Source organism: Schistocerca piceifrons, chromosome X (assembly GCF_021461385.2).
Source record: "Schistocerca piceifrons isolate TAMUIC-IGC-003096 chromosome X, iqSchPice1.1, whole genome shotgun sequence".
Classification (NCBI taxonomy): Eukaryota; Metazoa; Arthropoda; class Insecta; order Orthoptera; family Acrididae; genus Schistocerca; species Schistocerca piceifrons.
In genome coordinates this window covers 918424445-918436851 of record NC_060149.1, presented here as the reverse complement: position 1 = coordinate 918436851, position 12407 = coordinate 918424445, and the positions used below count along the sequence as shown (strand labels likewise).

The following is a 12407-nucleotide window of genomic DNA, read 5'->3' as shown; positions in this document are numbered from 1 at the left end:
GTTGAGCGCCTCGCAAACCAAACATCATCATCATCCAATCACAACACCAACAGCAGAATGGTCATTGAGCGCTATTAGACATCTGAAGTCATATCTCTGATCAACAATAGGACAGAAGCGATTGCACAATTTGGCTGTTCTTCATGCCCACCGAGATGTTTTGGATGAATTGGATATCAGACCAGTCATCAACTTCTTCATATTCAGTAATCTAGTCAGATGGTCGACATTTGCACCTTTCTAAAGACGCTCTAGCCCTAATAATAGCATTTAGAGCAATATTAAAATAGTTATAAAATATAGAATTAAATACATACATAATGTTAAATTTTCAGTTTCGAAATATTGGTACTAGTTTAGTACTGTATTACTACATTATTATAGTACTGTATTTGTTATTTTCAAAAACTTAAATTTTTTTAGGTTGTAAGATCCAATTAAAACCCGCTATTTACATACTTTTTGACTGAAAGTTTTAGGCATACTGTATTACCTTTATTAACTGTATTAAAGCATTAACTATGAGATATTGTTTTTATTTAATGAACCCCGAGCCTTATTCAAAGTAAGCTTAAATTAGCTCTTTCATTTATTAATCAAAGCGCTATTACTGTGCGACAGAAATATTTTATGTTTTATTCTTTTAATGATAGTTTAGGATTTATTTAAATATAATTTCAGTCTTTACAGAGCTATATATTCACTGCTCTGTAATAGTCCATAAGCATGATTATTACCGTAAGTTAAATTAGCTTCCTACGAAAATACCGTGCGTGTTTATGTTTTGTTTTATTTTCCAAAGCCAAAAAATGTGTCAGGCTTGCCGAGTTTCCCGGAGTGTCGAGTTATCAAGAGTCCAGTTTTCGGGGTTCTAATGTTGATCATGTGAGCCTAAAATGCTTTAAAAAACTTTAAAACTCACTATTTTTCATGTAAAATTTAGAAAACTTTCTGGGGCAGGACCCCCACTATGCCCCTTCACCCCTCCCTCCCCCCCCCCCCCCCCCCCGCCGCCACCAATATTTTTTATAAGTCGGCGCCGCTGATGATACCGTTTCCTTACGTTGTGGCTTCCCTGTGGGGGCGATGTTAGCACATGGCGCACGCATCTAAATTCGTCTCATTTGCAAAATCACTTAATTAGTTTTACTAGGCCTCGGAACAAAAATTTTGATTATGACAGAATGTGGAGGAGGGGGGGTGGTTCGACAAAATGATTCAACTACACACCTATATATTCCCATTTGAGTGGGAAGAAATGGTCGGTAGCACATGGATTAATTTTGTAGTCATCGATGTGCATTTGTTGCCCGTGTGTGAAATTATTGAATACTGAACAAAATTTGGCAAAATTTTCTGTTTCAACTCGTAACAGAAAGTCCGGTTTCATACACGAGGCAAGATATGCAATTGCTAAAATAAATCTGTTCATTTCCGTGTTTCTTGACATGTTGTCGTGAGAGGGCTGCGATTCGGTTTTTAGTTGTCTCTGATCTTACACGCCCCATCGTACTTGTTGCAACCCTGTAGGTTATCGGCGGAGGGTAGACATTGTTGGTAGATTTTGATACCTGTGGCCGTGTTGTGTGAATGTGTGGCTACGCGAACCGCATAAACGAGTGAAAATGTTAGTTCAATACGTGTAGCCACTTATATGTGTTTATATACAATTATGTTGCGAAATCAGAACTGAGGAGGGTGGTAATAATACTTAGTGTATGTTACCAATGTACGATTTAAGCATTTTACGACGACTGATGACAGTGTTATTAAATTATCGGACTTCATTATGCCAGTGTTAATTATGTACTGCTGCAGTTATTGTTGAAATTATAGTGCATCCACGTATAAATACTATTTGTGCCGCGTTCTATCCTACCAATAAAATCTTTTAAGCTGCATGCAGTGTTAAAAGGTGAGTGAAAAAATGTTATTTACATAAGATTAGTATTTTCTATAGGGAGTAGAAGCTAGGTAGAGTGTTTGGTAGTGCTTCTTTTAGTTTTCATTTATACAGTTACTTCGTTCATGTATCCATTGCGGGACATGTTGTTTTAGTTGGGTAATTTTCAGCCCTGTCTCAAAAATAACATATCATCAATAACTTATATAAAAAAAAGGTCGTATGTGTGAAAGTGAGGAAATTCTAACCTCAATGTCGAGTACGTGATTTCTCGTATGTAGTGAATTAAATACAACCAGTGATTGATTTCAGAAGCTAACGTAAATTAGACTTATCTTAGGCGCTAATGCTTTTCAGAGCTTTGCTTGCATGTAGGTTAGAGTACTTCAGAATCCCAGTGTTTTTTTTTTTTTATCTGCCTCGCGTATTGTTAATGGGGCCATTGGATTTATATTTGTTCTGTCAAGTCGCATTTATTGTTAAATATTCTATCCTTAAGGAAGGAATTAGCAGCTCTTGTAAGGACTTTTAGTCACTTTAAATAGTACCAGTTTTTGTTTGCTATGAAAGACGTTATACCTGCCATGTACATGTACAAATACATGACAGATGCCAAACGTAATGCGGTAATTGAAGGCATTGTGGAATTATATTTACTTCAGTGTTTTAGTAATGCATCTAGCTTGTGGAACGTGGATTCTGCGGAAATGGAATATTAGGAACGATCTCATATGTTCAATATATCACGTACATATGTTTGTGAAGTTGAGTTAGTTTTGTTTCAATTACAGATGGATTTGGGAGACTATGGATTGTGCCCAGTCTGCCTTGAGAATGGAGTCACCACTAAATTACTTTTTTTCCATCTGAACTTATCAGAGGCATGCTTAATGTGCCCGGATCCAAAAGTGAGTTATGTCATATATAACTGTTAGTTCCAGTAATGTATATCGATAAACTGTAACTAGTATCTGAAAGATAGCATTCCTTTATAATTATTACTGTCACAGGCTGTGTGTATAGAAATGTCTCTTCTTAACAACAGTGTCAAAGAAAGCATTTGCATCCTGAACTCGAATTCGTTACCTAATTTACTAAACATTTAAGAACTCTGTAAACACTGCTTTAATGCTGTTGCTTTGACAGTGTCTTCTGCACCTTAGCAGCTGTGAAACTCTCTCTCCTGATGAAGAGTAGGTGGCGGAGGGGGGGGGGTGGCAGTGACACATGTATGCCATCTCACTTGAACACCCTCCCCCACCCTTAAACGCCTACTCATTCTAAGTGCGATAGTTCTACAATTGGTAGATGCAGAAGCGCTGTCAAAGTAAGTGTTTCAGTTGTGTGTACCACAAAGTTATTAAGTATTTAGTAATTAATGTAGCAAATTCCAATATAAAGTGTTTGGGGCGTACATAAGTGTGCTTTATTGATTTTAACTTCTTTCAGTTTTAACTGTGTGAAACTAGCCTTTGAATTCGTTTCATAAAATTTATTTCAAACTTACAGAAGCTTTGGTATTGTGTGTCAGTTAATTTTCATCACATTTTTACACCAACAGAAGTTGAAGTTTTGTGGTTTAATATGGTTTTTCTGCTTAGTAATATTTTAGCATGAAGCAGTGTGATATAATATGACTTGAAAGGGATAACATTGGTATAGAAAGGAGTCAGGTACATGGGTGCATATATATTCAACAACTTATCAGATGTGTAAAATCCCATGTAAATAACATGGTGTTCAACTGAATTAATGAGCTTTGTTGGACAACTCTTCCTACCCCATTGAAGAGCATCTTCAGCAAGCTATAAAATTAAGGACTTTGGTTAAATTTTTAAATTTATAACTAGACTTATTTGTTTCCCAGAGACCACTCTTAGTGGGATCTATGGAATATGACTAATGTAATGTATGTAAATTGCAGTTTAATTTCTCCATTCTATTTTAAAATGTGAGTTCTATTATTGACAAGCTGATTTATAAGAAATTTGGTTAAAAATGCATGCTTTTTCGAAAAATGGTTTTAGAAGTGTCCTCCTGTGTGTTTGCTTATTTATTAATTTGCTGAGTGGATGCACTGGGAATGGATACATATTAGCAGCAGTTAATCTTGTGGAGTATAAACTGTACTGCAATGTTATGTTGTTGGGACACCACCCTGAGCAGGTGCTCAGGATGCTTAATATTAAACTTCCAAATATTGTTGCTGGTTAAATGCCCTTTCAAACTGTCAATCACTGATTTGAGTGCAAATTCAAAGCTGAAATAGTTATTTTGCAGATCATAGTGTGTGTACAGCGCCTGCTGTTAGAAAGCATGATAGCCAACGATTATTGTTCCTTCGGGTATCGTGTGAGGTGGCAGTTAATCAAAACAAAGCTCATGGGGTAAATAAATGAGTAAATGGAAGTACTGCCATCAAATTTTGCATAATTATTTTTCTTGGAGTTCATTTGTTATGTTATGCGAATTCTGCGATACTTAATGGTTGGGTCACAAATGAGAATTTTCAATTTTTGCCAAATTTGTTAGAGCTCTGGTTGACTGACTGCTTACGTGAGATTAGGAAAATGACTTATTTCTTAAGATTAAAATAGGGAGTCTGCAAGAAAGTGAGAATTATTGAGAAATTGGAGATGTTAAGACACTTCACATTATATTGTATGTGTGGAAATGAGTTTACTGTGGCCCACACACTGGATTAAAAAGTTGTACAGAAATGCTATTTCTTTGAAGATATTTAAGAACTTGTCATAGCTACTGTAATTTCATTTATAATTAAGAAATCGTGAGTAGTTGTAAATGTTATGAATTTGACATTGCACCAGTGCTGACTTGTTCATTGTATCAAAGTCATGCAGCTGTTTTGAGGTTGGAAAGATGCTAGAATTGATTCTGGTGTGTTTGTGCTTTCCCTAGAAATTAATATTGACAGAGGAAAGTGACACTGATTTCCACTGCAGTTGAAATTACATTTATAGCTTACATAGTGTTTGTGACAATGTGTTATGAGATGATTATTGATAATATTGTAATTTCTGTGAAAGAAAATATAAAAATGTGCTAAAGGCGTATGTTTGAATTGCACCTATGATGCGGTACTTACTTTTAGGAGTGGGATTGAATTTCTCACCTGATCATCCTCCCTTAGATTATTGTGTTTCAAAATCAGTATAAGTAAATTCAACAAGGACATAGTAATTCCCTGGTCTATTCTTATCCAGTTCTGCATGTGCTTAGCTAAAATGCCCTTAATTAAAACTAAGTCACGTGTTCAGGCTGGTGATTCTTCTGGAAAACCTGGAATTCCCAGGGAATTGCATTTCATCTGGAATAATCAGGGAATTTCAGGAATTTAATTTAAACGAGTTTTGTAAATCACAAATTCCAAGATACATAATATTTCAAAGTGCATTAATTATCTGAATACTGTTCCTTATAAATTATTGATGTTTAAAGAATGTGGTTTTACTACTGCTTGTGCGAAAGCTCAGTTGAGAAGAAAGGAAATCCATTATTGTGATATGCCCCCCCCCCCCCTTCTTTCCCCTGCCATCCACTTGCCATTAATTTATCAGTAGCTTCCTAACACCACCTTTCTTCTCACACCTGCTTAGTGTTGGGAACAATTCTGAAATCTTGCATTGCTGTACTAGTGTAGAGACTTGCTATTGCCATTCTCTTAACCGGAAGTGTAAAGTGTATGTCTCTATAGTATATGGATGGTTGTGTGTAGTACGCGGATGGTTGTAATGAGTGCTTGTACTGTGCTTATGCATAACTAATGAGTATGGAATGAAAAGAAAGGAAAGGGCAGTGAAATATGGTACAAGTGTGCACAACTTCTCTATGCAGCTGTTCTGAGATTGGAAAGAGTGCTATAACTGGGTTGTTGACAAGGTTGACACCCTTATCCTGGGGAGTGACTACAAAGTGTGGCATAACCTCATCAGATGAGTTACACATAGACATTTCTTAGTTAACCTGGGATATTAGCAGAAGGTTCTGTGTTCCAGAAGATTATACTATCACTTCTCTTCATGCTACGGCCAAGTACTGCCAATGAAAATATTTTCCATCTGCAGGAGTTGAGCAGGCTAATCATGGATTGAGGGCTTGCTCTGCTATAGAGGCGGCAATAACTGCAATTTTGACAAGATAAGCACCCAGTTTTTGTTTGCAGGTTCCTTTTAACAAAGTTAACATGAATAGCGAAATCCTGTTTTTGCAGCAGGAGTAAGAATTTAATTTGTATCTTTCTTTCATAGGTGGTAGTGATGTATGAGTAAGAAATTGGTTACCATGAGAAAGAAGTTTTACAACCATGTTTTTATAGGTGTTCAGGAAAAGTACCAGGCAAAACTAATAGAATATATCTCCATTCAAACTGATAATGGGCTAGTAATATAACACTGATGAAATTGGATACTCTAAGAATCAGAATTTTCCACAAATTTGGTGGAAGACAGAGTAATGAGGAAACTGCTTGAATGTAGCCTACAGAAATCATAAATTGTAGACAGTGGTGAAGTTAAAAGTATTATGTGATTTGCGAACCTTGCAGGACCAAGAGGTTTATCAGATTAGGTTTTTGACTGGATCCAAAGCTTGATTAATTTGATATCAGTAAATAAAATTTTCAGCATTTATTGGTAACAATAAACCACATGTGATATGATTAACATTACTGTGAGAAATTTTGGAATAATGAAAGTGGTTCAGTACTGAACCTTACTATTCAGTCAGATAAAATTGACAAGTGCAGTTTGGACTTGTAGTAAAAGGGTGGTGCAGTCGGTGATAAAAGTGGCAGCAGAGGTCCACCTCCCCCTTTTTTCCCCCCTGTGTGTTACAAATGTTACATTGGAGAAACTGCTTTCAGTAAACCTATGCACAAATTCAAATTCATCTGATTGTTGCTGTTGTTACATGAGATTAATGTTTGGGGGAATATAAAAGAAAAAGAAACTGGGGTTCAACACATGTTGCATGACTGTTTTTGGAAAGTACAAGGTGTACAACTTTGTTTCCGCAGTTTTTTCTCCAGAATTTGAGGCTTTAATGAAACAAATTGGTTACACATGTATCATTAAAAGTATTTTCCATCCCTGCCCACTACTTTCTCCCATTTTCCAGGCAGTGTACGAATCCCGCGTCAAAAAAAATTGTTCATCTTCTGAAGCAATCCACGAATTGATCCAATTTGTGACGTCTTCATGAGATCGGAAGTGTTGGTCAACCAGGCCATTGATCTAAACAGGTGACAGTCAGAGGGAGCAATGTCTGGAGAATATGGCTGGTGGGGTAGGACTTCCCATTTTAATGTTTCCAAGTATGTTTTGACCTCTTTTGCAATGTGGGGTCAGGCGTTGTGCTGCAAAATCACTTTATCGTGCCTCTTGCTGTATTGCGGCCGTTTCTTTTAATGCTCTCCTCAAATGCATTAATTGCATTCAATGACGAGCACCTGTGATTGTTTCACTTGGTTTTAACATCTCATAGTACATGATGCCGAGCTGGTCCCACCAAATGCAGAGCGTGATCTTGGAGCTGTGAATATTTGATTTGGCCGTTGATGTGGAAGCTTGGTCGGGATATCCCCCTGTTTTTTTGCGTTTAGGGTTATCGTAATGAATCCATTTTTTGTCCCCGGTCACAATGCGATGCAGAAATCCCTTCCATTTTTGCCTCTGAAACAACTGTTCACAAACACACAAATGCAGTTCAACGTCTCTTGGTTTCAGCTCACACGGGACCCAAGTTCGTTCTTTCTGAATCATGCCCATCGCCTTGAGATGTTTTGAAATGGCTTGCTGTGCCACTCCCACTATTTGTGTCAATTCTTCTTGAGTTTGACGTGAGTCTTCACTCAGCAATGTCTCCAATTCTGCATCTTTGAAAATATTCTCTCTTCCACCACTATGCTGGTCTAAGATGTTAAAATCACCGTTCTTGAAGTGTTGAAACCACTCACAACACATTCTTTCATTAATAGCGTCCTTACCGTACGTACTTGAGAGCATTCGATGAGACTCGGCTGCTGTTTTCTTCATATTGAAACAAAACAGTAACACCTCCCACAAGTGATGAGAATTAGGCTTGTAAACTGATGTTTTCAATCAAGAACAACTTTATGATGCAGACACAAATCGACTAATGTTTGAATGAGGTTATGTTGACCGAGGTCCAAGCTGACTGCCTGGCGTCTGCGATCTGTTTCTTTCGACCGCTACTTACCATTGTGGCCACCTATTGTTAAACGGTGGAAACAAACTTGTAGACCTTGTACGTTCTCCGCATTTAAAAATATCCCCATTCATGCATACTGCCTCTCTTCTAACAACTGTCACTGAAGCTGGGTGAGCATCATCATGGTGCTCAAACATTTACTAAATTAAAGGAATGTATGAAAAAACACACAACTGTCCTTCAAATGTTCTGATTTAGATTTTCCATGATTTCCCTAAATCATGGAATAGGCATGGCTGACTTCCTTCCCTGTCCTTGACACAATCTGAGCTTCCCTTCTTCAAATCTGCTATACATGGTGCTCTGAAATTCTCCTTACAAACTTTTAGGACTTGTAGAGGTTACTGAGTAGAAAATATTTTGATTTGGAACCCATGTCTGGAAATGTACAATTTCCATACTACAGCTATTTGAAGACAGTTTGGTAACGCAACCACTTTTAAATTTGCTAGGCATAACTCAGTACATGACTTTTTTCACAATTCCACTCATTAACAACTGAAGAAACAAAAAGGAAACTTAATCAGTTTCCACAAACACTGTTGTTTATAGTAAACATGTTTTGTCCTCTTCAAATGAGGGTAGCATTCTTATCCACTAAAGTAAGGTTCGGTATGGTGACCACCAGGTTCTGTGCACAGATTGTATCAATGAAAGACGATCACACACTATCACACTTGGTGTCTCTGCAACCTGTCCTGTAGTGACCACAATTCATGTCACCACATCTTCTTCTGTCTCTACAGGAATCTCATAAACTAAACTCTTCATTTGACCCCAGAGGAAAAAGTCCAATGGAGTCATATCCGTAGATAGAGGAGGCTGTGTGATTGGATTACCTTGGCCTTTTCGAACATGGGTTCCAATTCAAAATATTGTCTACTCGGTCCCCTCTAAAATTCCTAGAAGCTTGTAAGAGGCAATTTAAAGCACCATGTATGCTCTAATAATCCTCCCTGGTAAGAGCCCCAGACTTACGATTAATACTACAGAACTGATTGAATGACGGTTGTTAATACAGGTTGTTGTTCCACCTTAAATCATGCCAGACTCAGATTCTTAAATATTTTATTGGTTCAGTAATGCAGGTCTTATTGCAACTTCTCTGTGCACTACAATCATATAGCTTTCCTGTAAGCTCATATTTTTTGACTAAGTAACATTGTAGATATTTATTGAATTCTGTCAGGAATTTAAGAAACAAGACTTGGAACTTAGCAGCTGCTGCCTACTGCCTCATGAGTCATGTGGATGGTTGTCTTGAGCTTAATTCATGTGACATCAGCTGTTGAAATCGATGTTGGTTCCTACGTATGAGATTTTCTCCCTCCTGAAAGGTCATTACATCTACATCTACATGGATACTCCGCAAATCACATTTAAGTGCCTGGCAGAGGGTTCATTATATGTGGCTACAAACACTATTCATGGCACTTATGACCTCAGCTGTTTTGTGCTCTAAAGCAACAACATAAGAACAAACACTATTCCAATATGCAACAACAGACTGCAATCAGCGATAGGTGTACTGTTATGTTTGTCTGTCAGAGGATCTTTCATGTAAGTAGGAATGACTTGTGACTTTATCTGTCTCCTCACCTCAGAACTTGCATAGATAATAAGAGATTTGGGTTCCAGTTGTTAAGATTAAGTACATAAGGAGAACATAATAGTATTTTATGCTCACCTTAAACTTGCCTAATGGCTCCATGTTAGTCACACGTACAACCCTAGATTTTTGTATTGAACTTTCTTGCCCATCAGCCGTGTGAGTGTGCTCCAGTGTAGAGAACTTGCATAGCCATGGAATAGAAGCACATGCAAACACCAATAATTGCACATTATGTCATAGGGTACCTATTTGGCTGCTGTTCTCCACAATCTAATAAAGTACTTCTAATGAAGTATTTAAATACACCAAACCTTCCAGTAGCTATAAAACAAGTAACTAAAAGGGAGCTGTTGATACATCCTCCTCCTCCTTTGCCAGTTTTACTAAAAAACAAGAAACAGGTTTTGAGTAGCTTCTGTTTAACCATTCAGATTTTAAGTTATCCATGATTTCCCACCAATCAATAGAGGAAAATGTCAGGACTTTTTTTTAAAAGCACTACAGCCCATTTCCTTTCCTGTCCTTGTCCTATCAGAGCTTTTGATGAACTTACCACTGATGGGTCATTGAACTCCAATATTCTTTCCTTATTTCCTTCCTTTCCATTGCAGAAGTGAAGGTGATTGGAAGAAAAAGCGAAGGAAATAAAAACTATTGGAACACAGGGTCACAAAGCACCTATGAAATTTAGTGGGAGCATTCCTGGCAAGAAAATGCTTTAGAACCAGCAAATGTCGTCTGCTAAGCACACTCCACCCCATTTCACCCTTGCTCACAGCTTTCAGTACATTTGAAAAATTTGGGGAAAGACCTTAGCAATAGATATTCTGCAAGCTCTGTTGAAATGCTGATAGATTTGGGACTCCCTGTGAAATTAGATCTTGTAGTGCTGGTAAGAAACATACTTAAAATGTGATGATATTGAAGTGACTTTTTGTGAATGACACTGTATATCAGTTCATTTTTGTAACAAGATTTGATGGCTGTTATAGAAATCTGGCCCACCTAATATTTGGGCCTTTCATGTGCACTTCGGTAAACTAGTGCACTGTGGCTGTAACTGGCGTACCTTTATCTTCATAGTAAGTTTCAGTGCAATTAATCTCAGGTATTTGCTGGGGCGTTTAGTCAAGTTCCATTAAGAGAGACTTGGCCTTTGTTGCATGGTTATCATTTTCTTCAGTTTATAGATTTTGACTATTCTATGTACTGCTTGGTGGTGTGACGGAATTAATGCTGCCTGGTATGCCAAAATTAGTATGACTGCCTAGATATTAATCAGAATTGCAGTTGATCATAACCAGCATGTTTTTTTACTGTTGATCATTGCAGTCATGTTATGAGATTGAAACGCCACAAGATAAGCGTATATGTCCAGTAACTGCAACTTTGAATAATATTTTTTCAGTACATTATGAGATTAATTGAAGTTGGAAGTTAATTATTTTCTGTCAAGGTAGATGGTGTCATAACCTGCTTTGCAGAGGTGGTGCAAGGACATTTTTCCGCATAAGCAAATTATGACGACCCCCTCCACACATTAAAGTGACAGTTTTTGCTACAAATTGTGACACACACACACACACACACACATACATACACACTCTCTCTCTCTCTCTCTCTCTCTCTCTCTCTATACAAATATTGAACACACTCATCTCAATGCCCCAAGCAGCTGCTACTGTGACATGTCCTGTGTAGAAATCTTAGTTCTGGTGTGTCTAGTGCCCCTCTTAGGTTTGGTACTCCAAGCAACAGCTTGTTACTTGGGCCTTAAATTGGTCCAGTTGCATTGTTAGTGGCTCAAGGCATAGATGGACCACTCATTATTTGCTGTGGCATGTTGGAGTTACTTGGTTGTAGGTATAAAGAGGATCCTCGTGTCCTTTGTATGTTAGTGGTGATGTTTGACAAAGATTTTACGTAAAAGAGAGGTTACTCATTGTTCTGTGCATTTGGGGATGTGTGGTTAACACCCAATTGTCAAATTAATACCCTAACCATCCTCCCTTTCAACTAAATTTTGATGGACTGGAACAGTTGTGATCCACTTTCAGAAATTGTAAAGCATATTTCAAATTGTAATACTGAAACTGTTAACCAGGGTGGTTACTTAGGAAAGACTGAATGTAATTTATATTTCAGGGATTTTATTTTTGTTTGAAATAAGTGATGTTTTAGAATGGATAATCTGTCTCCTGTGAAAGCTTTATTATACAGCTCATCATAGGTCAATTTTTCATGTTATGACAAATGCACCTACTGATTGGATAATTCACTATAGGTGATCCCTGTTCTGTATTAGCTAGCTTGCTTGTGAAATAAAATGTCTCTGACTGATGCTTTGTATCTGTCAGCAAGGCAGACACTTCATCATTGTTTCAACTGGCATTAGTTTCTGCTTTATTACTCAGTGGTAAATATGGTGAACAGATTAAAAGTTTTTCCATGGTTACTCACCTCCATTTCCTGTAGCTAATCAGTTTGGAGAAACAGTGCTAATTTGTCATTTTTGGATGTACTAATTTGGTGGAAAAGATGAATTTTTCAGACCACTCTAATTACTGCAAGGTCACGTATATGTAATTATACTTGGTGGCATCAAGCTGCCCCCTCAAAGAAATAGCGTTCTTACAAGGGAAC

At 37.4% G+C, this 12407-nt stretch overlaps 1 protein-coding gene across 1 annotated transcript in view; it reads left to right on the top strand.

Moving 5' to 3' along the window:
* The first annotated feature begins 1469 nt into the window (after window positions 1-1469).
* LOC124721676 overlaps window positions 1470-12407 on the top strand; it is a 67575-nt gene continuing 56637 nt past the window's right edge. Inside the window, exons 1-2 of the mRNA XM_047246749.1 lie at window positions 1470-1915; window positions 2695-2811. Coding sequence (XP_047102705.1) covers window positions 2695-2811 — 117 coding nt within the window. The 5' untranslated portion in view covers window positions 1470-1915. The remainder of the gene's footprint in view (window positions 1916-2694; window positions 2812-12407) is intronic.